The sequence below is a fragment of the Aspergillus eucalypticola genome (assembly GCF_003184535.1).
Source record: "Aspergillus eucalypticola CBS 122712 chromosome Unknown BO83scaffold_12, whole genome shotgun sequence".
Lineage (NCBI taxonomy): Eukaryota > Fungi > Ascomycota > Eurotiomycetes > Eurotiales > Aspergillaceae > Aspergillus > Aspergillus eucalypticola.
The window spans coordinates 711,055-735,913 of record NW_020290286.1 but is presented as its reverse complement, the minus strand read 5'-3'; the positions used below and the strand labels follow the sequence as shown (position 1 = coordinate 735,913).

The 24,859-nt window shown below is 50.6% G+C and overlaps 8 protein-coding genes across 8 annotated transcripts; 6 read left to right on the top strand and 2 right to left on the bottom strand.

Annotated features, from left to right (window-relative positions):
- Window positions 1-27: 27 nt before the first annotated feature.
- On the top strand, window positions 28-6,495 carry BO83DRAFT_338140 (fatty acid synthase subunit beta; the record flags this gene model as incomplete). The annotated part of the gene is made up of 5 exons (XM_025528498.1): window positions 28-96; window positions 244-5,254; window positions 5,321-5,931; window positions 6,022-6,423; window positions 6,480-6,495. 5 exons carry the CDS (start codon window positions 28-30, stop codon window positions 6,492-6,494), a joined length of 6,108 nt encoding a protein of 2,035 aa, XP_025388298.1.
- Window positions 6,496-8,216: 1,721 nt separating this feature from the next.
- BO83DRAFT_313141 (cytochrome P450) lies at window positions 8,217-9,998 on the top strand (the record flags this gene model as incomplete). Its single annotated transcript, XM_025527547.1, has 4 exons — window positions 8,217-8,295; window positions 8,363-8,509; window positions 8,579-8,911; window positions 8,980-9,998. The coding sequence occupies 4 exons, from the start codon at window positions 8,217-8,219 to the stop codon at window positions 9,996-9,998; spliced, it is 1,578 nt and encodes a 525-aa protein (XP_025388297.1).
- Window positions 9,999-10,294: 296 nt separating this feature from the next.
- On the bottom strand, window positions 10,295-11,920 carry BO83DRAFT_408296 (putative MFS transporter; the record flags this gene model as incomplete). The annotated part of the gene is made up of 3 exons (XM_025534028.1): window positions 10,295-11,553; window positions 11,604-11,666; window positions 11,716-11,920. 3 exons carry the CDS (start codon window positions 11,918-11,920, stop codon window positions 10,295-10,297), a joined length of 1,527 nt encoding a protein of 508 aa, XP_025388296.1.
- A 2,148-nt stretch (window positions 11,921-14,068) lies between these two features.
- On the top strand, window positions 14,069-15,790 carry BO83DRAFT_408295 (MFS transporter; the record flags this gene model as incomplete). The annotated part of the gene is made up of 3 exons (XM_025534027.1): window positions 14,069-14,141; window positions 14,222-15,144; window positions 15,197-15,790. The coding sequence occupies 3 exons, from the start codon at window positions 14,069-14,071 to the stop codon at window positions 15,788-15,790; spliced, it is 1,590 nt and encodes a 529-aa protein (XP_025388295.1).
- Window positions 15,791-16,187: 397 nt separating this feature from the next.
- On the bottom strand, window positions 16,188-17,083 carry BO83DRAFT_34671 (putative DRAP deaminase). The gene is made up of 2 exons (XM_025528790.1): window positions 16,347-17,083; window positions 16,188-16,261 (listed from the first exon to the last, which is right to left on the bottom strand). Exon 1 carries the CDS (start codon window positions 16,921-16,923, stop codon window positions 16,390-16,392), a length of 534 nt encoding a protein of 177 aa, XP_025388294.1. The 5' UTR covers window positions 16,924-17,083; the 3' UTR covers window positions 16,188-16,261; window positions 16,347-16,389.
- Window positions 17,084-17,657: 574 nt separating this feature from the next.
- On the top strand, window positions 17,658-22,328 carry BO83DRAFT_445418 (NACHT and WD domain protein; the record flags this gene model as incomplete). The annotated part of the gene is made up of 2 exons (XM_025536552.1): window positions 17,658-18,468; window positions 18,529-22,328. Coding segments are annotated over 2 exons (4,611 nt in total), but the record flags the coding sequence as incomplete, so codon positions are not given.
- A 473-nt stretch (window positions 22,329-22,801) lies between these two features.
- BO83DRAFT_427136 (uncharacterized protein) lies at window positions 22,802-23,059 on the top strand (the record flags this gene model as incomplete). Its single annotated transcript, XM_025535327.1, has 2 exons — window positions 22,802-22,969; window positions 23,021-23,059. The coding sequence occupies 2 exons, from the start codon at window positions 22,802-22,804 to the stop codon at window positions 23,057-23,059; spliced, it is 207 nt and encodes a 68-aa protein (XP_025388292.1).
- Window positions 23,060-23,313: 254 nt separating this feature from the next.
- BO83DRAFT_445399 (SGNH/GDSL hydrolase family protein) lies at window positions 23,314-24,850 on the top strand (the record flags this gene model as incomplete). Its single annotated transcript, XM_025536551.1, has 4 exons — window positions 23,314-23,499; window positions 23,557-23,993; window positions 24,086-24,196; window positions 24,265-24,850. 4 exons carry the CDS (start codon window positions 23,314-23,316, stop codon window positions 24,848-24,850), a joined length of 1,320 nt encoding a protein of 439 aa, XP_025388291.1.
- Between the last annotated feature and the right edge of the window lie 9 nt (window positions 24,851-24,859).

Here is a 24,859-nt window from a genome sequence, read left to right as displayed (position 1 = left end):
CATTCCGCCGCTATACACAACACAATCATGGAGAGCCCGTGGTCATCGCTAGGATCGCAAGGATCTTCTTCAATCTTTGAAGCACCATGGGAGGAAGTACGACAAACACAATCACTTTTTGCGGACGAGATCTCACTCGAATTCGGAGCAGTTCAATGCTCAATTCCTATTTCCAGTCAATTGGCACCGAGATGCCGACTGTTGAAAGATAAATTCACCAATTCGATAGCGTCCTCATTGCAGGAATTCTCCAGTCCTCTCGAGCTGTGCTCATCATTTTTACGATTTATTTTGGACTATACATACGATGAGTTATCGAGTGCGTCGCTGGACGTCGCAATTCTCCGCGAGATTCTGAGCTTCATTCAAACCAGCTTGCTTCGGAATGAGAACATCAACACCGTTTTGACTTCTATGAACGGCGATCCAGCCGTGGATCACTCGATTCTGCGAACGTACTTTCAAGTATGTGCCCTGACCAACCACCGATGCACGACAGGGACCAGTGAGCTCCTTGCGAGTGCGCAACGAGGCCAAGCAAGGCTGTTTGCGCTATTCAACGGCCAAGGGGTAGAGAGCTACTTTGACGAGCTCGTGGAGACCCATACCATTTATGAGGAACACCTTGCATCTCTCATGTCTTTGATGTCTGAAACGCTCGTTCGCCTGGCTGCGGATGATCAGTTCAAGGAGATCTTCCTGCATGGTCTTGATGTCCAAGCCTGGCTCGCCGCCCCGGATACTCGTCCTCCTATCGACTACCTCACCACAGCGGCCGTCAGTCTGCCGCTCATTGCTGTGTCTCAGTTGGTGCAATATGCTGTTGCATGTATTAATCTGGGTGTTACACCCGGGGAGATGCGACAATATTTGTACGGCGCCAGCGGTCATTCTCAGGGAGTCGTCGTAGCCGCCTTCCTTGCGGCTGTCACAACATGGGACAGCTTCTACACGGCCGCCCGACAGGTCATTGAGGTGCTCTTTTGGATCGGGACCCGTTGTCAACAGACCACAAGCACTATGTGTCCGAATTCCGGCCTCGAGAGATCCCCCTCGTCGTACATGCTCAGCATCAAGGGAATTCCGCAGACTACGCTGCAGAGACAGATTGATCAGATTAATGCACAACTCCCCGCACAGCAGGCTGTGCATCTCGCTCTAGTTAACGGACCACAACAGTTTGTCGTCGCCGGGCTGCAACCATCCTTGCAGGCACTAGAAAGGATCCTTCAGCTTGGAAAGAATGGCTCATCATCGGCCAACACTAACTCGTCTCGGATCCCTTTTCGCCAACGCGCTCCTATTATAAGCACCCGCTTTCTACCAATTGGCGCGCCCTTCCACTCTCCATACTTGCAGAAGACGGAGGATTTACTTCTCCAAGACCTGGCGCCCTTCACTCTTCGTGGAGCTGACTTAGCCTTCCCCGTCTATCACACAGAAACAGCTGAGAATCTCCAGAGCAGTGAGAACATCATTCCCCAGCTGATACAGATGATCTGCACTGGCCGGGTTGAGTGGGAGATGTTACAGCAGAAGGTCCTGCCGGGTTTCACTCATCTTTTGGATTTTGGACCTGGGGGAGACGCTGGAATCGGCAGTCTTGTCAGCCAGCATCGAGAGGGCACAGGCCTGCGAACTATGATTGTCTCCGCTCATCGAGGCACCAATACAAATTTGGACTATGCAGGTGACTTCTATGCCCGGTATGCTGCGGTCCGATACAGCCCTACCTGGTTCACAGAATACGCCCCATCCCTCATTCTGTCACCCAGCACCGATCCTCAAATGCTAGTCGACACCAAGTTCACTCGCGTCATCGGCCTTCCTCCGGTCATGGTGGCCGGGATGACCCCAACCACAACGTCGCCCGATTTCGTAGCAGCCATACTCAATGCTGGATACCACGCCGAGATAGCCTGTGGCGGCTTCCCCGACGCTGGCAAGATGCGTGAGGGTCTCAAGTCTCTTGCTGCAGCAATCACTCCTGGTCGAGGAATTACCTGCAATGTGATCTACGCGAACCCACGCGCCATGGCGTGGCAAATCCCCTTGCTAGCGGAGTTGCGGCGATCGGGAGTTCCGATCACAGGATTGACAATCGGGGCCGGGGTACCGTCTCCTGAGACTGTGCAAAGCTACATTGACGAGCTGGAGTTGGAGCACCTTTCTCTGAAGCCGGGATCCAAGGGAGCGATCGACGCAGTGCTGGAAATTGCACGTCTTCGTCCTAACTTCCCAATCATCCTTCAGTGGACTGGCGGTCGCGGCGGAGGTCATCATTCTTACGAGGATTTTCATGAGCCCATCCTCGACCGGTATGCGCAGATTCGGGCCTGCTCCAACGTAATTCTGGTAGCAGGCAGCGGCTTCGGCGACGGAGAGGGGTCTTACCCTTATTTGAGCGGCACGTGGTCGGAGACCTTGTTTGGCCGGCCTCGAATGCCGTTTGATGCCATTCTGCTGGGAAGTAGGGTGATGACCGCGAAGGAAGCGCGTACCAGTCTTGCTGTTAAACAAGCCCTTTGCGACATCCCTGGCGTTGGGGACGCGGACTGGGAAGGCACCTATAAGAAGCCTACGGGGGGTATCCTGACCGTCCGCTCCGAGATGGGAGAGCCAATCCACAAGGTGGCCACCCGGGGTGTGAAGCTCTGGGCAGAATTGGACCGGGATATCTTCAGCCTCCCTCGTGGGAAGCAGAAAGACGCGCTGCTGGCTCGCAAGGACTATTACATCCGCAGGTTGAATGAAGATTTTCAAAAAGTGTGGTTCGGCCGGGATGTTGCCGGAGCCGTGGTCGACCTACAAGAAATGACTTATGCGGAGGTCTGGCAGCGAATGGTGGAGTTGCTGTATCTGCCACATCTCCAGGCGTGGATTGACACTTCTTTCCGGACCTTGGTCTGGGACTGGACTCGACGCATGGAAGAGAGACTTGGTTCCGGCGCAGCAGCGAATGAGAAAACTACCCGAGCTGTTCTCCGAGATCCATCACAACTCAACCATCCTCATGAGTTCCAGGAGGAGCTCTTCGCCAAATATCCACAAGCCAAGAAGGAAGTTATCACTGCAGCCGATGCTGACTACGTGGTTTTACTTTCTCGTCGCCGCGGACAGAAGCCTGTGCCCTACATTGTGGCCTTGGACGAGGATATGGAGTACTGGTTCAAGAAGGATTCTCTGTGGCAATCAGAGCGCCTCGAAGCTGTTTTCGGACAGGATGTTGGGCGCATTTGTATTCTTCATGGACCCGTGGCCGCGCAGTATACCTGCACACCTAATGAGCCAGTCCGCGGTATACTTGAAAGCCTTCATAACTATTACATAGAGCCGATCCTGAAAGAGCGATACACTGGTGACCTTTCTAAGGTTCCACTTGCGAGGAAAACAGAGGATCTCGACTCCCTACCCCTGGTTTGCGATGGTTTTGTTCTTGAGCAAGGGGTGAACGCCGTCACCTATCGAGCCACGGATATAGATCGCCAGCCTTCATGTGAACAGTGGCTGAAAGCCCTCACTCAATCAACCCTCGCCCCTTGGTGCCGTGCCATTTTCACAGAGCCGATGATTGTTCAAAATGGGAAGCGGATCAACAACCCCCTTCGTCGACTGTTTGCCGCAACGGGCAGAGGACGAGTCGTCAAAGTGCGGAATCCCCAATCGACGAGTATGCCGGAGATCTTCATCAGGGAGGTAGAGTATCAAAGAACGACAGGAGGCAAAGTACGGCCACATTTGATCGCAAGTGCCGCTCTACGAAGAGCTTCTTCCGCGCCCACCAGCGACATTTTGATGACTCTGAGGGATGCCGCATCTGAGCCCTTGGAGTTACGGTTTCAGTACAAGCCACAACCTGGTGTTCCCAGCATTACTGAAGTAAGAGCCAACCGGGATTCACGGATTCAACAATACTATCAGCATATCTGGGTCGGAAAAACTCCATCTTTGACGACGTTGGTCTCTCCTTTAGATCATGTCTTTCGCGGCGAGGCAGTGGTCCTGACACGAGAGATAATCCGACAGTTCGCCCAGAGTATTTGCAATCATAACTCCAAGTACACGTCAGAGACTTCGGAAATTCCTCTCTATGCACCTCTGGATCTGGCTATAGCGGTTGGATGGAGACCGCTCATGAGTTGCCTCTTTCATCCGCTTATGTCTGGAGATTTTCTTCGGCTTCTGCACCTTAAGAACTCTTTCGAGTACTGTGATGGAGCTGAACCATTGAAAGAAGGAGACTGTCTCTCTTCAGAGGGCCGACTAACATCGATTAAAATCAAGCAAGGAACAGGAAAGGTTGTTGATGCAGAGGGAACCCTCTGCCGGAATAACAAGCCTGCAATCCGAATCAAGAGCACCTTCATCCTACTGGGCGAATACCAGGACTACGAAAACACGTTTGCGGAGGAAGACGAGAGGTTTAACCTCAATATTTCTTCGCAAAAGGATATCGCTCTGTTGAAGTCCCGAGCTTGGCTCTCTCTGAATCCAGGTATCGACCTGCTGGACTATCTCCACAAGTCCATCCAGTTTGAAGTCCGGAGCCGCTACTCTTTCCTTGACTCGGACAAATACGCAAATGTCTCCGTGGAGGGACAGTTCGTCTATCGGTCGGTGACCGGAGACTCCCAAGTTCTAGGAAATATTAACCTCCCGGGTGACAACTACATCAAGAACCCAGTGACGGACTATCTGCGCAGACACGGTAGTCAACTCGACAACGATTCCCAGGCACTCGCGCAGCCGCAAACTCTGCTTGATGACATTGAAATTACGATTCCGGACTATGCAACCAAATACGGGCAAGCTTCGGGCGACTGCAATCCTATTCATCTCTCAGAGTTGTTTGCGAGCTACGCCGGACACGAGAATCGAGTAACCCACGGAATGTTCACCAGTGGATATGTTCGAGCGCTGGTCGAAGCGCATGTCGCGCAAAGCGATCCCTCGCGAATGCGCTCCTGGTCCTGCAGTTTCGACGGCAAGGTTTCACCGGGAGATAAGCTCGGCATCAAGGTCGATCAGGTAGGCTTGTCGCGCGGCAACCTCTTGATTTCCATCCAGGTCCACAATACGTCTTCGGGTGTCAAGGTTCTTTCTGCTCAAGCCACAGTCGAGCAGCCTCCAGTGGCATATGTTTTCACCGGCCAAGGCAGCCAGCAGCCGGGAATGGGCATGGAGCTTGAGAAGCAGAGTGCGAGTGCTCGGATGGTGTGGCAAACCGCAGACGAGTATTTCAGTAAAACATACGGTGAGCCTGAAGTCCCTCTAATCTCGTACGGGTACTAGAAATCGGGACCAATGAGTTATCTTCTAGGATTTTCCATATCCCAAATTGTACGAGATAACCCGAAGACCCTGACCGTGTATTTCGGTGGTGTCAAGGGCCGTGCCGTTCGCGCGAAATACACCTCTCTCAAGTTCGACACTGTCGGAGATGACGGGACGGTGATTTCCAAGCGCGTCTTCCCTGATATCACCTCATCCTCTCGGTCGTACACGTTCCGCTCCACCAATGGCCTCCTGCATCAGACACAGTTCACGCAGCCTGCTCTGGCTTTGATGGAGATGGCACGGTTCGAAGACATGCGGGCCAAGGGTGTCGTGAGAGAAGACAGTCTATTCGCCGGTCATTCGCTGGGCGAGTACGTGGCGCTGGCTGCAATGGGCAGGATCTTTTCCATCGAGGAAGTGTCGGCTCTTGTCTTCTACCGGGGCCTGACGATGCAGAATGCAGTCAAACGAGACGCTGAGGGTGTCACCGATTACTCCATGTGTGCCGTCAACCCGATGCGTGTCTCGCCAAGGTTCAGCGAGAAGGACCTACACTGGTGTGTCGCGGAGATTGCTCGCAGCAGGGGTCCAGGAGGACTGCTTGAGATTGTCAACTACAATGTTGCGAATATGCAGTATGTCTGCGCAGGTGATGTGAGATTTTCCCCTACTACCTTTATAGGCCTTGGTGTCTGGGTTTCACAGATCGAATAACCACTAACCCGTGAAATATTATATTTACAGCTTCGTGCACTAGCCGCCCTGTCAGAGTTGCTGGATGCTATCGCATCTGGCGTCTTGAGTCTCACCGGTGTTGAGGAAGTGAAGGACTTTATCCAGAAGACCCTCACACGATCAGAAGCCTCAGTCACAGCAACAAAGAAGCGGATAGTTTTGCAACGCGGGCGAGCAACGATACCGCTCAATGTCAACGTGCCTTTCCACAGTAGTCTGCTCCGCCCTGGAGTGGAGTCCTTTCGCTACCTACTTCACAAGCATATATCTGAGCCCATGGTCGATCCAGATCGACTGATTGGGAAATACATCCCTAATCTGGTCGCCAAGCCATTTGAGCTCTCCAGGGAGTATATTCAGGGTATCATGCAGTTGACTAAAAGTCCGGTCTTGGGGGATGTGCTTCAAAAGGTGAGTCTGGAACGAATTCCTTCCTATCGTTTACATCTAACGAATGACATTCTCAGTGGCCACTATTATGAGGGGAGATACATATTTGTTAGTGTTTTTACTTAAAGAGACAACAGTGAACAGATTTTTTGTTAAGGAGTTGGGAGATGGTGTAGTTCCGGGGATATATTTACATGTTACTTTGTTGATAGAGCATTAGCGTTTGTACAATGTTGTTCCATGATAGTTTATATTTGCGTCAATTACAAATAGATATCTGATGTCAATGGAACATCCAATAGCACACATGAGACTTCCTTACTGAGGCAAAGGATAATCTCTCAATATCTCCGACATATATACAGTTTCCACTACGAGAGCTCATTGCAAGATGATAATGTTACAAACGAGATCCACTATTTCCTGCCTACTAATGAAATTTTCAAGAGAATCTGAAGTGTCAAACCTTCCTCTTATCTTACGGCGAGGCACACAAAGGGCGGGGATAACGGTCAAGCAGGATGATGTGTTGCGTCTCCACAAAAACTAAAATCACTCATACAGGGTGGTAGATGTGATGGAGAAGATCAGATGCGACGGCTGTCGATCCCACTCGCCTTGCGTTTAGTGTCATGGCTTGCAAATGGATGGCTGAAACCCAGTGTTGACCATGCTTATGAGCATCATGGTTATTACTATTTATTACTATATCACCAACGCGTCCAACATAGGCAATGACCAGACAGATCTTTCAATTACTGTGTGTCTAACCTAAAACAGGACCTGCAGTGCACATCTGTTGGCTTAAATCAGTGACGAACATCCAATGCTGAAGAGTAAAACCACATCCTCAATCAAGTGGTAGACCGAACCGAAACGAACTAATGCACCTACACTGCCATGTGGTGATCCTGTTCCTGCTAATGCAGCATAGATGAAGATAAATGTTTCAACTGATCTACCGGATGTCTTCGAGAGATAAGCAAACACCATAGCCCCATGGATGCAGCCTGGGAAATGAACGCAGTGAGGCCTGGAATGTGCCAATGTGCGCTGTTTCCATTGTGTAAATCAGAAAGTCAATTGCTTTCCACGTTATCCTCATTTCCTGGTGGGCTGAAAGAGGTGATACTTGTGACTTTTCTTTACATTCCCTGTTCTGATGTCAATGCTGTCAGCATCTATGATGCAGCTTATATCGCCCCTCCTTTCGCCACGTTTTTGTGGATCAGTGGGGGATTACCGATGACTCATGGAGCTAGGAACTCAAATCCATCATGAGTTCCTTTGTCGGGTTGTAGGCAAGTAAACTAACCCTAGATGTCTTGGACTTCCTATAGTAAGCATAGTAAGCAGTCAGAGTCCACTGTGGCGCTGCCAGCATGTGCACAGATGGGGAAGGAAGCCAACCATCATCTAGCTGGCTGTTATATTTTATTCGCGGGCCCAGTAGGGCTGTGTTTGGTAAATAACAATGTTTAATTTGAGGTAATAATGCATGCTACTCGAACAGGTCATTGTCTCTTCTACAAGGCTATGCTACACCAACTGCTTGGTTCCGAGCCCAAACTGGACAGCCTTACCACCAGGGCTCAGCTACCAATGTCTCAGACAAGATGAAACTGCGTATTGCAAATATAGATTGTCTGACCTCGTGTTCGATCAGCGCTTCAATTCTACAGCTGTTCCTGCTGCCCATGGCGTCGTCAATCGCCAGCATAAGTTGAGAGAGGGGACCGGTGTAGTTTCTTCTTCCATCAAAGGCCTTCTAAATCTTTAGATCTATCATTGAAAAGTAAGAGTGCGTGAACAGTATGATCGACTCACAAATTATATCAAATTTCGCCCTCAAGGGACTCCTACTGGGTCTCATAGCTTTGAGCTGCAGCGTGTGTCACCCCGTCTCCCCACAGCCTTATGGATATGAACAGCATTACTAACATTCGGAATTCACAGGCAGCGGGACTTTGCATTTCTCGACTTTTCTTTCACCCCTTAGCCAAGTATCCCGGTCCCTGGCTAGCAAAGATCACCACTTTGTATGCCGGTTATCATGCATGGCGCGGGGACCTGCATCTTGACATGTGGAAATGCCACGAGAAGTACGGTGAGTATCTCCGACTATCTATGGCAGTCGAATATTGGAGTACTAACGTCGGGTTCTCTCTGCTCTTAGGTGACTTTGTCCGATATGGACCCAATAGCCTCCTTGTCAACACTGCCGACGGGCTTCACGACATATACAGCCACGGAAAGAACTTCAAAAAGGCTCAGCGCTATGCTGCCATGGTGCATCGGGCCCCGAACACATTGACCGTGATTGACAAGAAGAAGCATGGCAAGAAGCGAAGAGTCATCAGCCAGGGCTTTTCAGACTCTGCACTCAAAAACCACGAGGTTGTCATCTTGGAACAAATAAAGCACCTTTGCAACCAGCTGAAGGCAGGAGACGGAGGTAAGCCGGTGCCAGCAGAGACCTGGTCTACGCCCAAGAATATGGGCCGAATGAGTATGTGCTTCCCACTAAGATACCCCGGATATCCAATGAAACTAACACAGAACCATTTTTTTTTCCAGCCGACTACCTCGCCTTCGACGTCATGAGCAACATCATCTTCGATTGCCCCTGGTCAACCCTGCGTGACCCCACCTTCCTCTTCATCCCGGAAGTGATCGAGAAGTCCAACGTTCGAGTCGGAACCCTGGCCCAATCGCCCGTGCTCAGCGTTTTTCGTCTGGACAGATACCTCTTCCCCGAAGCCATCAAGGCCAGGAACATGTTCATCAGCTTTGTCGAGGTGATGCTCGCCCAAGGCATCGAAGCAGCCTCCAAGACAGGCAAGGGTGTCTTCGCACACCTTGCCAAAGCCAAAGACCCGGAGACCGGTCTTCCCCTACGCAACCGAGAACTAGGCGGCGAGAGTGCGACGCTGATTGTCGCGGGAACCGACACCTCCTCTACCGCGATGGCGGCCTGCTTCTTCTACCTATCACACAACAGCGCAGCCTATCAGCGCGCCGCGAATGAAGTTCGCACTATCTTCACATCCCCCGACGAGATCCGCATGGGTCAGCAAATGAATCAATGCGTGTTCCTGCGTGCCTGCATTGACGAGAGCATGCGCATGTCCCCATCAGCGGCTGGATCGCTCTGGCGCGAGGCCGAGGAAGCAGGAGCTACTGTGGACGGACAGTATATCCCCCCTGGTGTGGATGTGGGAACTTGCATCTACAGCATTCATCATAATCCAGCGTATTACCCTGAGCCGTTTTGCTTCCAGCCCGAGCGGTGGATCGCGGATGAGTGTCGTTCGGTACAAGGGGATGTTGGACGCGCACGATCAGCGTTCAATCCTTTCTCAATCGGGCCCCGCAGTTGCATTGGGAAGAGCCTCGCTTATGTGGAACTTCATCTTGTGTTGGCGAGGGTGCTTTGGGAGTTTGATATCCGGCTTCCAGGAGGGGATCTGGGGAAGATTGGTGAGGGGAAGGTGGGCGCGGAGTTTGGCCGGCATCGTACTGATGAGTATCAGCTCTATGACCATTTGACTGCTGCGAAAGAGGGGCCATATTTGGAGTTTTGTCCACGAAGTTAAGGGTGAATGTGCATTGGTCTACCGGATATTGGGGGCCGCCTATTGGCAGTAGAGAACTAGCTCGATTGGCCTAAAGAATGGCCTTTGGATGTTAACGATGTAGGCCCAGTAGGTCCGGGCAAAGGGTCTTCTGACATATACTTAGCTTGGCTTGGACTTGTTGAAAGGTATAAAGCTGCTGGTTCACATGAATGAGCGAGCACGAGCTCTACTACTAACCTACAAGGCTCCTTCTCAACCATAATAGAAGTACCCATTTATTGTATTCATTCCTCGTAAACATCGTAGAGAATATATTATAAGAACCATCGGAACCCGACAGCACCCGGTCCATCGCGCAACCGTTCAGTCGGGACATCCTGCGCCCGCATCCTGATACCCTCCTTACGATCCCTCCGGTGGTTATCCACAAGCATATATACCCCCAACAGCGCCGCCAGAATAGCCCCAGTTCCACCGAATGCGCCCACTGTGACGAGGGCAGGCAGATACTTGGGCTTATCTTTCTCCCGGAAGACATTACTCGACACCAAACCCATCAGGTTCGCCAACGGCACACCAATACTCGTCAACAGCACACGCTTGTTCTCATCTGCAATGTTGTTGTTATACCATGTGGAGAGCAGCACCGACGGCGCAGAGGTACCCCAGGTCATCATAAAGGTGGCAAAATACGCTAGGTGGATTTGACGATCCACGTCATCGATAGCGGCATAGATCATGAAGCCCGTAAAAGTGAGGAGGAAGCCTAAGACAATGAAAGGAGCGCGGAGGCGAACGGCGTCTGAAGCAAAGGCTAGGACGATGAGCATGACGGCTCCGGTAACATTAGGGGCCACAGTGTAGAGGTTTGTTTTGACTGTGGAAAAGCCCAGGCGTTGAATGATCTGGGGCATGAAGAGGGAGACGCCCTGCAGGGGCACACCGAGACAGATTTCGATGGCGAGGAAGGCGTATGTGGAGGGGTGTTTGAAAATGCCGAGAGCGGAGCGGAGGTGGAAGGGTTCGTCGACGATGGCGGAACTGTCGACTTGGATGCGGTGGTGGGCGAGGAGCTTCTCGTCTTCGCTGAGGAAGGAGGCTGTCGAGGCGGAGCGAGGAAGATACCAGAAGGCGAAGCAGGAGAAGAGCACGGTGACACCGCCTTCGAGAATGAAGAGGTAACGCCAGTCTGGGAGTGAGGAGTCTTTGATTTGGAAGACGCCGAAGGCGAGTAGGCCGGAGAAGGCATTGGCGATGTTGCTGGCTGCGTAGAAAATGGCGAGGCGACGGGCAAGCTCGCCACGTCGGTAGAAGGTCGTGAGGTAGTAAATGACTAGCGGGAAGAAGGCCGCTTCAGACATGCCGAGGAACCAGCGCAGAGCGAACATGCCACCGAAGTTTCTGGTCGCAGACGAGAGCAGCGTGAATGAGCCGAAAGAGAACATGAGCACGGGCAATACGCGTGCGGGACTCCAGCGCTTGCCGAGCATGGCAAATGGGGGCGCGAATACAACATATGGGACGTAGAAGATGGATAGGAGTAGGTTATATTGGCCGGGTTTGAAGTTGAGATCTGGTAATGTTAGCGATGGAGGATTAAGGAAGGAATGAGGGCCGGTTTACCATCGCTCATGCCGGCAGTTTCAGCATTACTGAGGTTGCCTTTATCCAGAGCATTGAAGAGGTCTAGAATCATTAGCAGGTAAGAATATAACATCTAGATAGGTGTACGGACACATCAATGCGAGCACTGGAAGTATACGAAAATCGAAGCGACGACAGAGAGCCCGTTCGGCCTTGTGGTCGATGACCTGGACGACATCTTCGACGACCCCCGGGACAGAGCCGTAGCGGTCGATGTGTGAAGCATCGTCGGTGATGGAGTCGCGTGTAACCGACTTTTGGACTTTCGGCGGCGGATCCGAGGCTTGGGCGATCATGGTTCCTCCCAACGGCGGATGTATGTTTAGAGCTGAGAGGATAGGGAAGGGGAGGTTGGAGGGAGGGGTGTTTTCAAGAGGTGACGATGCAAGGAGGAAGGGAGAAAGACGGTCTGCTTTATGCATAAACAAGAACGGACAGGAACAGGCTTATCAGCCGGCCGTGAGGAGGATAACTGGAACCCCCCACGGCTTCTCCGCAGATCTGGCGATGCGACGACGACGGATGCGGCAAGGTTGCATCGCGGTGGCCCTTATCAGCCGGAGAGATAGCGTTGGCGATATCGGCTGCGATGTTAGTTATCAGCACCCCTGTCAATGCTCGAGATAACTCAGATTAAGGGTCTTGGCTGCGTGTCAACGCTCTCCCTGCAATATACACACCTAAGTAAGCGGTCTGTTTAATGAACAAAACCATCAACTTGCAGGGTCTTGAAGGTGGTTGAGGATGAGAGACAAATTGAGTTTACTTCTTCACTGGGGTTACATTGACCCTCATGTGAACTTCCCCGCATTCAAGCTTTGCCATGACGCGGACCGACTCTATCGTCCCCTGGATACGAGATGCAGCCCTTCAACATTTGCCGAGGTGCAGACTTCCCGTGACGCACGGTGACTCTCCATGCTGTCAGTGCGCTGGCCTGGTACGGAGCACTCAAAGTCAATAACACGGAACATTTCCACGTTGTCTGTTGACACCCGGCGACTGATCATCATCCACAGTCGAGTCTCTACTCCTTTCTCTTAAGCTAGTCCTTCCCAGACAATTGCAACCTCAGAGGTAGCCATCGTGGGGATGTCCCTTGGTGCATTGCGATGACCACAGTTGGTCGGCGAAAGCCATTCATATGGCATAAAGAGAAGCCCTACACTCAGGTGCTGTCCTCCGGTATTAAAAGATCAACATACCTTCTTCATCAACCGGTATCCGGAAGGCAGTCATACTGCGGTTAAGGCACCAGATAATACGGCCAACACGGTAGCTCAAGAAAGCCCACCTCTTGCTGGGCGATTTGAATAAATCTTGACATCGGTCCTTGTCCAGAGGTTTGATTAAATCGTGACCGTGGACCATAATTAGAAATTCCTTTCTCGGTCGCTTCAATCTCCAGTCGCGACCAAGCAAGGGGGCAGAAACTGGCGATGCGTGGCTGCCCTTCTAGCTCTGACATTTCCAGGAGCAGATGCTCCAAAGTTAGTGGAGTGCAGAATTGTGCCTCCTTCATCTGCAGATTGTCAGTAATGAGATCGAGGCCAATGGAGCTATCTCCGACCAGTCGTCCGAGGTGAATACACGGACTGATCTTTCTTTAACATATACCACCCGGTCTTGCGATCATGGGCGTTGCTCCGTTTGCGCATCCCTTGCTTGCTGGATTTTACATTATTTTGGTTTGGACTAGACGCGAGGCACAAAGCGCTCGACACCTAGCGAGGATGTCTCCCTGAAACCGATTGCAAAGCACAAACCTTTCGTCCCGACAAGCGCTAGTCAGTCGCTCTATCTCGATATCGGCGTTGTGGATAATATATGTGACAGGATAAGCGCTTGTTGCGCTGATTCTTATTTCTGCAGGTCTTGTAGTAAGCATCCAACAGAAGGTCACAGACAGTCATCGGACAACAATGACAGACAATAGCCAGCGCTTTGTTGATTGATTTTGGCAAGGCGCACGGCCATCACCGTTCTTATTGGCCACTATCATGAGACATAGTGACCCTAAAGTGGCGTTTCGATTACCCAGATCCAAGTTGCGAGGTAGTTACATTGTTGACGCTATTATCGAAAAGCTATCCTGCCATTGCTTGGGCTGATAAGGGGCCTCGAACCATTGCAGTGACTTGGAATATACCAGAGGCGACATTTTTGTGGCGGTTTATGTAAGACAATCGGGGAACGGAGCAACGGAGACTTACCCGGAGACTTTTGCCCTGGTACTATAGACCGTGTTATTACTCCGGATTGGGACTGACAAATCGATCTTTGGACAATAGCATCAAAGAAGACTGCATTGTGTGTTGAGATAGATCAGCTTAGCAGCGTCCCCTTATAGGTCACTCTCTTGGCATTGTCAAAATGTACTCCTTCGTATCGCCTCAACCTCTTCCTCCATCGCTACCGTCGAATAACACTCAAATCGAGTCGCAATGACTACCTCATCTCCAGGAGCGCAGGAAATTGCATCGCATGATATCGAAATGTCATCGAGACATCATGATGGTAAATAGCTCTCGAAGATGTCTCACAATAGCTGAAGGCCTTATCAATCCATTGACTAACTCAAAATCATTCAGGTCTAGTTTCTGAACAGACTCCACAAGATGAATACGTCTACATTGCGGATAGATACAACTTGATTCGGCGGATCATCTTCATCATGACGGTCTGTTCATCCATGTTCACCAATCAGTTGGGCTTATGCAACAGCCTTTCGACGCTCGAAATAATCGGCGATTCCTTTGGTGTCACTGCCCCTGGTCAACTCTCGTGGACAGTATCTGGCTACGGCTTGACTCTAGGCACATTTGTGTTGATCGGGGGACGTTTGGGCGACGAGTTTGGCAACAAGGCAATCTTCATCATCGGCATGGGCTGGCTTGCTTTGACCAGCATGATGGCAGGAGTCTCTGTCTATTCCAGCTGGCCCGTCTTCGTCCTTGCTCGTGTCCTGCAGGGCCTCGGTCCCGCCTTAACTGTGCCTAATGCACTCGCTATCTTCGGCAAATGCTTCTCGCAGGGCCCTCGTAACATGGGGTTCGCATGGTTTGCTGCATCAGCTCCAGTCGGTGCGATGGCCGGTCTCCTCTTTGGGGCTCTCTTCGCCATGGCGTGGTGGCCATGGATATACTGGAGTCAGGCTTTGGGGATTGCCTTTCTCTTCGTGCTCGCCATACTTGCAATTCCAAATATGCCTGTTGAAGGTGAAGAAAACCAGCGACGAACAATACGAGAAACTGTAGACCGCCTTGATCTCCCGGGAGGTGTCACTGGGGTGACAGCCCTTGTTCTGTTCAACTTTGCCTGGAACCAGAGCCTTGTTACAACCTGGGATGAACCCTATGTATACGTGTGTCTCATCCTCAGCTTCCTGTTTCTGGCGGCGTTTCTTTTCATCGAAATTCGCCTAGCTCGCTATCCAATTCTACCTGTTGCCGTCCTCACCTCCGACATCGCCTTCGTCTTCGGTTGTACAGCAGCCGGCTGGTCCACATTTGGCATCTGGGTAAGTACTCCTCTTTGGCCCAATATTTCTGTCAAACTAACGATGTATCTAGCTTTTCTACGTCATCCGGATATGCCTTAACATAGGCGGTCAAACCCCCATCCAACTAGCTGCATGGCTCTCTCCCATCCTCGTCACCGGCATATCAACAGCATTGATAATAGGCAAAATAATCACCAAGGTTCCAGCTCCGTTCATCATGTTGTTTGCGATGCTTTGTTACTTCCTGACCTCCCTTCTCATGGCCCTGCGACCTGTACATTCGACGTACTGGACTTACTTTTTCTTCGCCACCATTATCGCCACCTTCGCTATGGATTCATCGTTGCCTGCTGCCACAATCATCTTCTCGAATGCGGTGCCGAGGCAGTATCAGGGGATGGGGTCCAGTGTGATCATGACCATTGTCGTCTATAGTATTTCGCTCGGTCTGGGTTTCGCTGGTACTATTGAACTTCAGATCAACAATGGCGGACACACGGAGGCAGAGTTGCTGCATGGTTACCGGGGTACGCTCTGGTTTTCTGTCGGGTTGACGGCATTCGGCACGGTGCTCGCCCTTGTCTTTTTAATCAAGGATCAGCGAAGACGAAGGCTTGCTAAGAGTGAAAGGGGGGAGGAAAAGAATGATTCATCGGAAAGTTGAATGCTTGAAGACCTGATCCCCAGCATGGGTGGAGTATTAACTAGAAGGGAGTTGAAGACTTCAAACTGGCCAAGCATGATTGTTTGGACTCGATTGTAGATTGGTGGGCTTAACGAGGTTTTCGACTGGCAGTACTTGTGTGGAAACATGGAACCCTCCGCCCTCCGCCCTCCGCTCCCGGTCGCCAGATTCCGGGAGCTGGTCGGGGCTGCTATACTTAATTATTGGAAGAACTACTAGATCACACTACTACTTCTACATGAAACATTTAATTTCGTCTACTCTAGCTTTAGAAGGTCGCTGGTGAGTAAGTACATTCTATGTTCAAAATTTAATTCGTCGATCACTTGGCTATAACATCAGCAAATTCAAACTTTATTGTTCATGGACATGACCTGGTTTTAAGATATATTGAAGTGTACTAATTTCTGGCAACTTACTTTTTGGAAGTGTTTAGTGTCTGACCTGTTTCTATTTCTCTCTCCAGCTGCTGTCAGTATACTAAAACTTATATGATTTCTTTGCACATTATGATGAGAGGTTTCTGGAAACCTACAAATTCCGAGTATGAGTAGTGTATCTTTCATACCCTGAAGGTATTAGTGCCCGGCTGTCGCGACCTCGGTAATACGATCTTCCATGCCCTCCACCAGCTCAACCACGACGCCCGCCTTCTCCAGTCGCTTCCTTCCCGTGTTTTCCCCAATGAATTTCTCCGGTTCCTTGATTCCAACGTAGACAACCTTGATTGCGTCGCCCAATTGGAGTATCCGCTCCACGCAGGTTCGATTGCCGCTCAGCCTTCGGTTGCAGGGCTCCATGGTCGTGTACAGAACAGTGTTTTGGGGCAACACCTTCCCAATTTGATTCTCTGGAATATCATGCTGGTCGGCCACTTTGATGAAACAGCAGTGTTCCGCGTGGGTGTTGCCTGGATCTCCCGGACGGTCTCCTGGCAATTCCATAGAATATCCGGTTGAAAGGATCTCGTTTTTGTCGGCATCGACCAGAACTGCTCCGACACAGAACTTTGTCGGGGCTGGAGGTGAGAGACGAGCTTGGTCGAGAGCATATTCCATGTAGGCTTTATGGTCGCCAGCTGGAATACTGGGGTGACTTGGCTTAGCGGCCATTGCACGAAAGGCTTCAGTAGAGGAATTTAACAAATATGCTTCACCTCGATCGAGTCAAAATTGCTCTTGGCTGGTGTATGTATCACGAAGGAAAAGAAAGAATGCAGTGTAAGAAAGATCGCATGTATCAATCCTTCCTTCCAATGGCCCCTGGGATGAGGGGGAATGCCTGATGCGGGCCGCCATCATCCCCCTTTGGCAGCTTAGGGTGCTTAGGGGCGCTAAATCACCCACTCAACATCCCTAACGCGCTCCACTATATGTAGGTGTAGTGGGAAACTGTTACCCATGTTAGCTGATCTAGCCACGTACTTTGGCACCACAGGCCATCGAAGCGTAAACTGCTTATTTGGGAATGTTATCCTTGCTGAGGCGATAAAGTTAGCGCCCAGGGCTTTTTTTCCCTCCGGGCAGTATGGTAGCTTGACAGAAATCGCAAAGCTGTTGGGTGTCCTACTTTCCTATAATAGCCAGATAATTTGGCTCATAGAAGGTAACAACGGTAAAGGTGGGTGCAGTTTCGCTTCTTTCCCTTTCCGTTGCCTCACCGTGGTCCTGCTATTCGCTCCCAAGCAGCCCTGGGGGACCACTGCCCGTACTGTTGGGCTAATATATATAGTATCTGTATGTGCTCTCCTTCAGGGTGTTATGACTTGCAGACATGGCTAAACAGACTTGCGTAGTACGTGAACGTGGTTCCAGAAGGAGCGTACTCGTGACTTGATCAGAGTATAGTCAACATGGACGATCCAAAAGGCCCTCTTGGCCTAAATCTTCTCCATTCGCCATTGGAGCCTCACGTTGAGTTTGTCTTCGTACACGGCCTTGGTGGTGGTTCTCGGAAAACATGGAGCAAATCAACCGCCAGCTACCACTATTGGCCACAGGAGTGGCTTCCCAAGGATCCCGCGTTCTGCAATGTGAGAGTACACAGTTTCGGGTACAACTCAGACTATTTGAATGACAAGGGTAACTGTCTAGACATACACCATTTCGCAAAATCCCTATTAGGGGAGTTGAGCACCTCTCCACATCTGAGTCAAGCGGACACACCAATAGTGCTCCTGGGACATAGTATGGGCGGCTTGGTTATCAAAAAGGCTTATCTACTAGCGAGCCAAGATGCCATTTTTGAGAAGCTTGTGAAGCGCTTTCATGCAATTTATTTCTTTGCCACACCCCATAGAGGGTCTGGCTCGGCTAAGCTACTTGAAAATATCCTAAAGATAACGCATTCCTCTCGCGCATACGTTTCCGACCTCAAGCGCGGCTCCAGTACGATACAATCTATCAACGAGGAATTTCGGAATCATTCCGGCAAGATGGAACTATGGTCGTTCTACGAGACATACAAACTCGCCGTTGGACTGTTCAGCATACTCATCGTGGACCCCGATTCAGCCACTCTTGGATATCGCGAGGAGCAACAGATCCCATTAGGAGCCGATCATCGCTCAATCTGCAAGTTTGATGCGGTCACAGATCCTAATTATATCACCGTTCGAAATGCCTTAGCCTTGACTGTGGGCCGAATATCGCACTCAGGTGAGTCTCCACATTAACGACACATATGACACCTATAGACAAGTTTCTGACTCAGATAAGTGGTCACGTCGAAGACACAACAAGTGAGAAACCAGTTACAGCAGCTTGAGACGTATCTAGGCATTTATGAAAATGTTGATGATGACCTTATCCTTCTCGAAGACACTCGTATGAAAGGTACTTGTGAGTGGTTTGGATCCAAGTCCAGTTTTCTTACCTGGAAAAGCTTTGACAAGAGCGGTCCAAACGTCTTTTGGGTCAATGGAAAACCAGCCACTGGAAAGTCGGTGCTTGCTGGATACGTTGTCAGTCAGCTTCACAAGACCAGGGCTGGTTGTAGTGTCTATTTCTTTAAATATGGTGATAAGTCGAAAAGTCGACTAAGTGGATGTCTGCGTTCCTTGGCTCTCCAGATGGCTTGCACAAATGCCGAGATTAGGAAAATACTTCTTGAGATGCAAAGCCAGGGAGTCAGAGTTGATAGTGAGGACGAGCGGATTCTATGGAGAAGGCTATTTCAACCCGGCATTCTTCGGGCTATTCCTGAGGGTCATTATTGGGTTATTGATGCACTTGATGAATGTGCCTCCTTCTCTTTATTTTTCGACGTCATCCTTACCAATCTCGACGAATCGACTCGGCTACGGATACTAGTGACCAGTAGGGCGACACCGGGGATATGCCAATACTTTTCATCGCTTGGAGCGCATAAGGTTATGTCCGAGCAAGTCTCCGTGTCTGACACTCTCCCGGATATTAAGCTGCTCGTCGAGGCCAGAACAGGGTCTTTGGCGGTAGGTGGAGACAAAGACCGCAATAACTTAGTGTCCAAGATTTTGGATAAGTCCCAAGGGTCATTTCTGTGGACTATGTTGGTACTTAAGGAACTGGCAAATTCGCACAGTGAGCAGGAGATAAGCCAGGCTCTTCAGGATATGCCCCGGGATATGGAACGGCTCTATATGAGATCGCTCGAATCGATGTCGCAAGCTTCACAGGGAAAGACATTGAGCAAGGCTGTTCTTATCTGGACTACATGCGCAACGATGCCACTCAAAATAACTGAGCTTGAGGTCGCCTTGAGGCTGGACGTCAATGATCATTTCCCGAGGTTAGAGGAAAGTGTATTATCACTCTGTGGCCAGTTTGTGACAATTGACAAACTTGGCAAGGTTCAGATGGCTCATGAGACGGCGAGAGAGTTTCTTCTCAACGCCAACCTCAAGTCTGAGTATGCTATCAGAAAGGAAGAAGCACATACTCGCATTGCTCGAACTTGCCTTATGTACCTCACAGGCGACGAGATGAAGCCCCCTCGGACGAGTGGACGAGGTGCTGCGGCCTTCTCTTCAAGAAAGAGGTCGAATTTCTGCGCGTATGCCTGTTCAGAGTTCTCATTCCATCTGTCAAAGTCAAGTCCAGTTGCAACTGATGTCTTCCACCTACTTGTCAAGTTCCTCACGGCGAACGTCCTGTCATGGATAGAGATGGTCGCGCAGACCAAGAATCTTGATCTTATCATCCGCGCCGCAAAGCATCTCAAGAAATACCTTACAACATGTATGGCGCATCTCCCGCCTGTTGCTGGTGACCTGCAGGTGATCAGAGGCTGGCCAACGGATCTGGTACGCGTTGCTGCCAAATTTTCCGACGCTCTACTGATTTCACCCGCGGCCATTTACTCTATCATTATACCTTTCTGCCCTCAGGAATCCACCATTTACGATGCTGGCAATTCTGTGAAAAGGCTTTCCGTGACGGGCCTTTCTCAGAACCAGTGGGATGATCGACTGGCATGTATTGAGTTCAGCCAGAGCCAAACAACGGCGATCTGCTACGGCGAGATTATTTTTGCAGTTGGGTTGAGTTCCGGAAAGGTCACGCTGTACGATGCTACTTCGTATCAAGAACTTACAACACTGGAGCATGGAGAAAGAGTGATGCATTTGCAATTGTCTAGCAAACGCGGGCTGATTGCAGCATGCGGAATGAAGACAATCAACATATGGGAGATTCTTAGTGGCCGATTGATTTCCACTTATCCCGCACCACCCCGGCCACTGGGAATGATAGTTGATGATGATCGACTTATAGTTGCGTCGACCAAAAATTACTTGGCGTCGTGGGGACTCGACGAAGGCGGAATGCAGTATCCCCATCGGCCATGGAACGATTCTGACAGAATGAATGTTCCGACACATCGAGTCCCTTCTGCTGTATCAATATCAGTTGGTCACCAAATGATGGCAGTTGCCTACAGCCGACGGCCCATCATCCTCTGGGACCTCCAGGAGGACGCTTACTATGGGAGCTGCGGGAAGAAATTCGCCAATGGCGAAACCAGCAGACAAATGGTCGCTGCATTGGTTTTCAATCCCAACCCTTCGATCGAACGCCTTGTGGTAGCCTATCTCGATGGAGAGCTTACCCTCGTCGATCCATTCCAGGATGAGGTTCTGGTGAGCTTCCGGGCCAATTGTCAAACCCTAGCAGCTAGTCCTGATGGGCGTCTGCTAACGGGAGGTGTCGGATCTGGAATAATTCACATATATGACTTCGAGACATTGACGCTTCTTTACCGAGTTGAGTCCACAAAACTCTACATCAAACAATTGGCATTCAGCCCGGATAGCCTGCGACTGGCCGACATCAGGGGTACGGAATGTAACATCTGGGAACCTGCTATTCTTCTTGGTGACTCAAGCGGAAACGACAGCAGCCAGGCTACGTCAAATACTGTGTTCGAGATAGTGGCCACAGAGACAAGAGTCAAACTTACTGCACTTACTGTGGACGTCCAGGAAGATGCCGTATTCTGCAGCAAGAGCGATGGATCGGTATGTCTCTACTGTATACGATCAAGCAACGAATTACGCACACTCTATCGTCATAAGATCAGTGTTCACGTACTCAGCTGGCTACCCAAGGCCAAACTCCTGCTGAGCATCGACGTGTCGAACAGAATATTAGGGTGGAGACTCAAGAAATCACCGACAGAAGGTTGGCTGCCAGACGAAATGCTCTTCCAATCACGCCTCGACTGCGGACATGCGATTACCCAAGCACTGGCTAGTGATGTCGCAGGAAAGTTCATATTGTCCACTCGGGAAGCAGATTATTTGTGGAATATCAGCGGTCACAAACTAGACATGCGAACATATTCGTCAAAACCCAGCATCCGCAAGTGGCTGCAACATCCTGATTCAGAAGAACATGTGATATGCTTCGAAGGCACGACCGCTCGTATCTGTTCCTGGGGCGACTTGACTGAAGTAGCAATAGTCGAGATCAATATTCATTTGGGTGGTCTACAGATCAAGAATGCCTTTCCCTGCAAATCCGCAAGGGAACAACGCATACTTCTCGAGTTATTGGAGTTAGATGGCTCAGCTAAGACATGCAAGCTCTACCTGCTCGATGCGGAGGCATTCGCTGTTTACAACGAAGGAAATAAGCCAGATATTCCCAGCGCAGCATGCGCAGGACAAAAAGATACGCTACTGGAGAACAAGCTAACTCGTACTGACCGGACATCGAGCCAGTGCCTTATCAACAGAATAGCCACCCTGAGCAGGAACATCACACATTGTATCGGTGTTACCGCGTCCAGCAAGGTTGTCTTTCTGGATACCCACTCGTGGGTCTGTACTGCTGATCTGGACACACCAAAGGACAGCAAAGAGCTATATGTTCGCCATTTCTTTGTGCCATATGATTGGTTCTCGGGGTCAAGACACCCAATCTCGACCCTTGCTGGGCGCGATGTCTTGATTATACGCAAGTCAGACCTTGCTGTTATCAGAGGAGGATTGGAATACACGCTGCCGGTGGAATCTCCAGAAGCTGTACTTAAAGATTGACATGGCTCTTCGAAGCAACGACTGCTGCCTCATTGATTCCCAACATGGTTTTCAGAGTCATGGGAGGGGGCTGATTTGTAGGGTCGTCTCAAATACCAATATAACGACATTTCCTCCATGAAATCAACCATCTTCCAAAACCCTTCATAATTGGGAGCCAACGTTTCCAGGTTCAAATGAAGTGCTTAGGTTACGCGTCGCTCCGGCAGATATCAAGAAAAGCACGCGCAGAACATGCCATCGCAGGTGCGGTATGTGGGAGTAACCTAGTTGAAACGCATACTTAATTCTATTGGGCATAACATTCTATCTTTGCCTCCGACCTCCGACCTCCGACCTGCGGAGCTTTGCTTAAGCGGGACCAATAACGGACCGCGGATCGAGTATCCCTCCTACCTTATTTCCGCAGGGCAGGCGTTGTACCACGGTTCCAAAACAGGACCAGGGAGCGTACCACGAATTTGAGATCAACTATGTCCCAAAACAATCTGTATGGCACGGACAAGACGTGGACGGCTGCGGACTATGCCATTGGACGGAAAATGAATGGATACTGGGCCAACTTTATCAAGACAGGCAATCCCAATGGAGGATCCCTGGCCCAATGGCCTGTCACGGAAGAGAACGCGACGGTGCAGCATGTGGGCGATGGAAGGGGTGAAATCCCGACCGCATCTGATGCGAAGGTTAAGTTGTTCGAGGAGTGGTTTGAGACACTGAAGACATACTGAGGGCATGGAAATATCTGCTTGTATATAGCCGTCTGTAATCAGCCATGCTTCATGTACATCATCTATAGGATAAGCAACAAATGCAAATTGCCTGATATGCTTCCCCGCATTTGTGGAGCCGGTCGATCATTGTAGATTATCCATTTAGCCGATACCATGCGTATATCTGCTTCATCCCAGCTGCTCGGACTACCCGCAGATTCAAGGTAAAATCATTGAGAATATCACTTCAATTGAGTACCATCAATACGACCATGGCCCGTCACAATAATCATAACTTCCTCCTCTATCTCGTGATCCTCCTCTCCCTAGCCCTACCCATTCTAACCACTCCCCTTCCCTCTTCCCGGTCTGGATCACAATCCCAATCCCACTGGGTCGACATCTGGACCACAATGCCCCAACTCACCGAACCAGCCAACCTCCCCCCAGCCCCATTTGTACGTCCCCCCTCCTTTTCTCCACCCCCAGTTTTATACACCACTAACATGAAATAGAACTCCACTCCCTCCATCTTCCCCAACACGACCCTCCGCCAAACCCTCCGCCTCACCCAACCTGCCCAAACCATCCGTCTCCGTCTCTCCAACGCCTTCGGTAGTACCGACCTCCCCATCACCTCCGTAGCCATCTCCGTCCCAGCCAACAACACCCTCGGCAGCGCATCCATCATCCCGGGTACCACAACCCCGTTATCCTTCGACGGAGACGCCTCGATCCTCGTTCCAGTAGGGAGTCTCATCGTCTCCGACCCAATCACCCTCCCGAAACAAGCGGGTACGACACTAACAGTAGACTTGTATCTGGAGAGCGGACAAAATGGGACAGATATTACATCTCACCCGGGGAGTCGGACGACGTCTTGGATGGGATTTGGGGATTTAGTTGGTGTGGATGAGGTAGTTGGCGGGGATGTGGTGGGGGTTGAGCATTGGTATATCCATCCCCTTTCTCTTCATTTCATTATTCAACCATATCACACCGTCTCAGTCGCACAATGTATACTAATAGTTTTGAGGGAAAAAGGTACTTCATCTCTACCATTGAAGCCCTCCTCCCAGATACGTACCACGGGTGCGCAATCCTCGGCGACAGCATAACAGACGGACGAGGGAGCGATACGAATGAAAATAATCGGTATCCTGGCCTCCTCTTTGTCTCCAACAATACATCAAAAGACTGACACATAATGATGCTACACACAGCTGGCCCGACGACCTCCTCCCATACCTCCACACCCCCAACTCACCAACAACCACTCTCTCCCTCCTCAACCAAGCCGCCGGCGGCAACCGGCTCCTCCACGACTCCCTCGGCCCAAACACCCTCTCGCGCGTCGACCGCGACGTGCTCTCGCACTCCCACATAACGCACACGATCGTCTTCGAAGGCGTCAACGACATCGGCACAGCATCTACCTCCCCCACCGCGCAGCAAATAGTAGGCGATAGAATCATCATGTCCTACAAACAGATCGTCACGAGGCTGCATGCGGCAGGGATAAAGGTGATCGGAGCGACGATCACGCCGTTCGGGACACCACCGAATGCGTCCGTCGTGCAGCCGTACTCGGATCCGGAACGGGAGAAGACGAGACAGAAGGTGAATGGGTGGATACGGGATTCGGGGGTGTTTGATGGGGTGGTTGATTTTGATCGGGTGGTTAGGAGGGGTGACGGGGCTGGGAAAGATCTGTTGAAAGGGGAGTATGATAGTGGGGATCATTTGCATTTGAATCCGAAGGGGTATGAGGCGTTGGCTAGGGCTTTTCCTGTGGAGTTATTGAATTAAGCTGAGTGG

Bases quoted from the DNA above. Each gene is read 5' to 3' on its own strand.
- BO83DRAFT_34671 (XM_025528790.1), bottom strand. From the start codon at position 16,923: ATGGCCGCTAAGCCAAGTCACCCCAGTATTCCAGCTGGCGACCATAAA.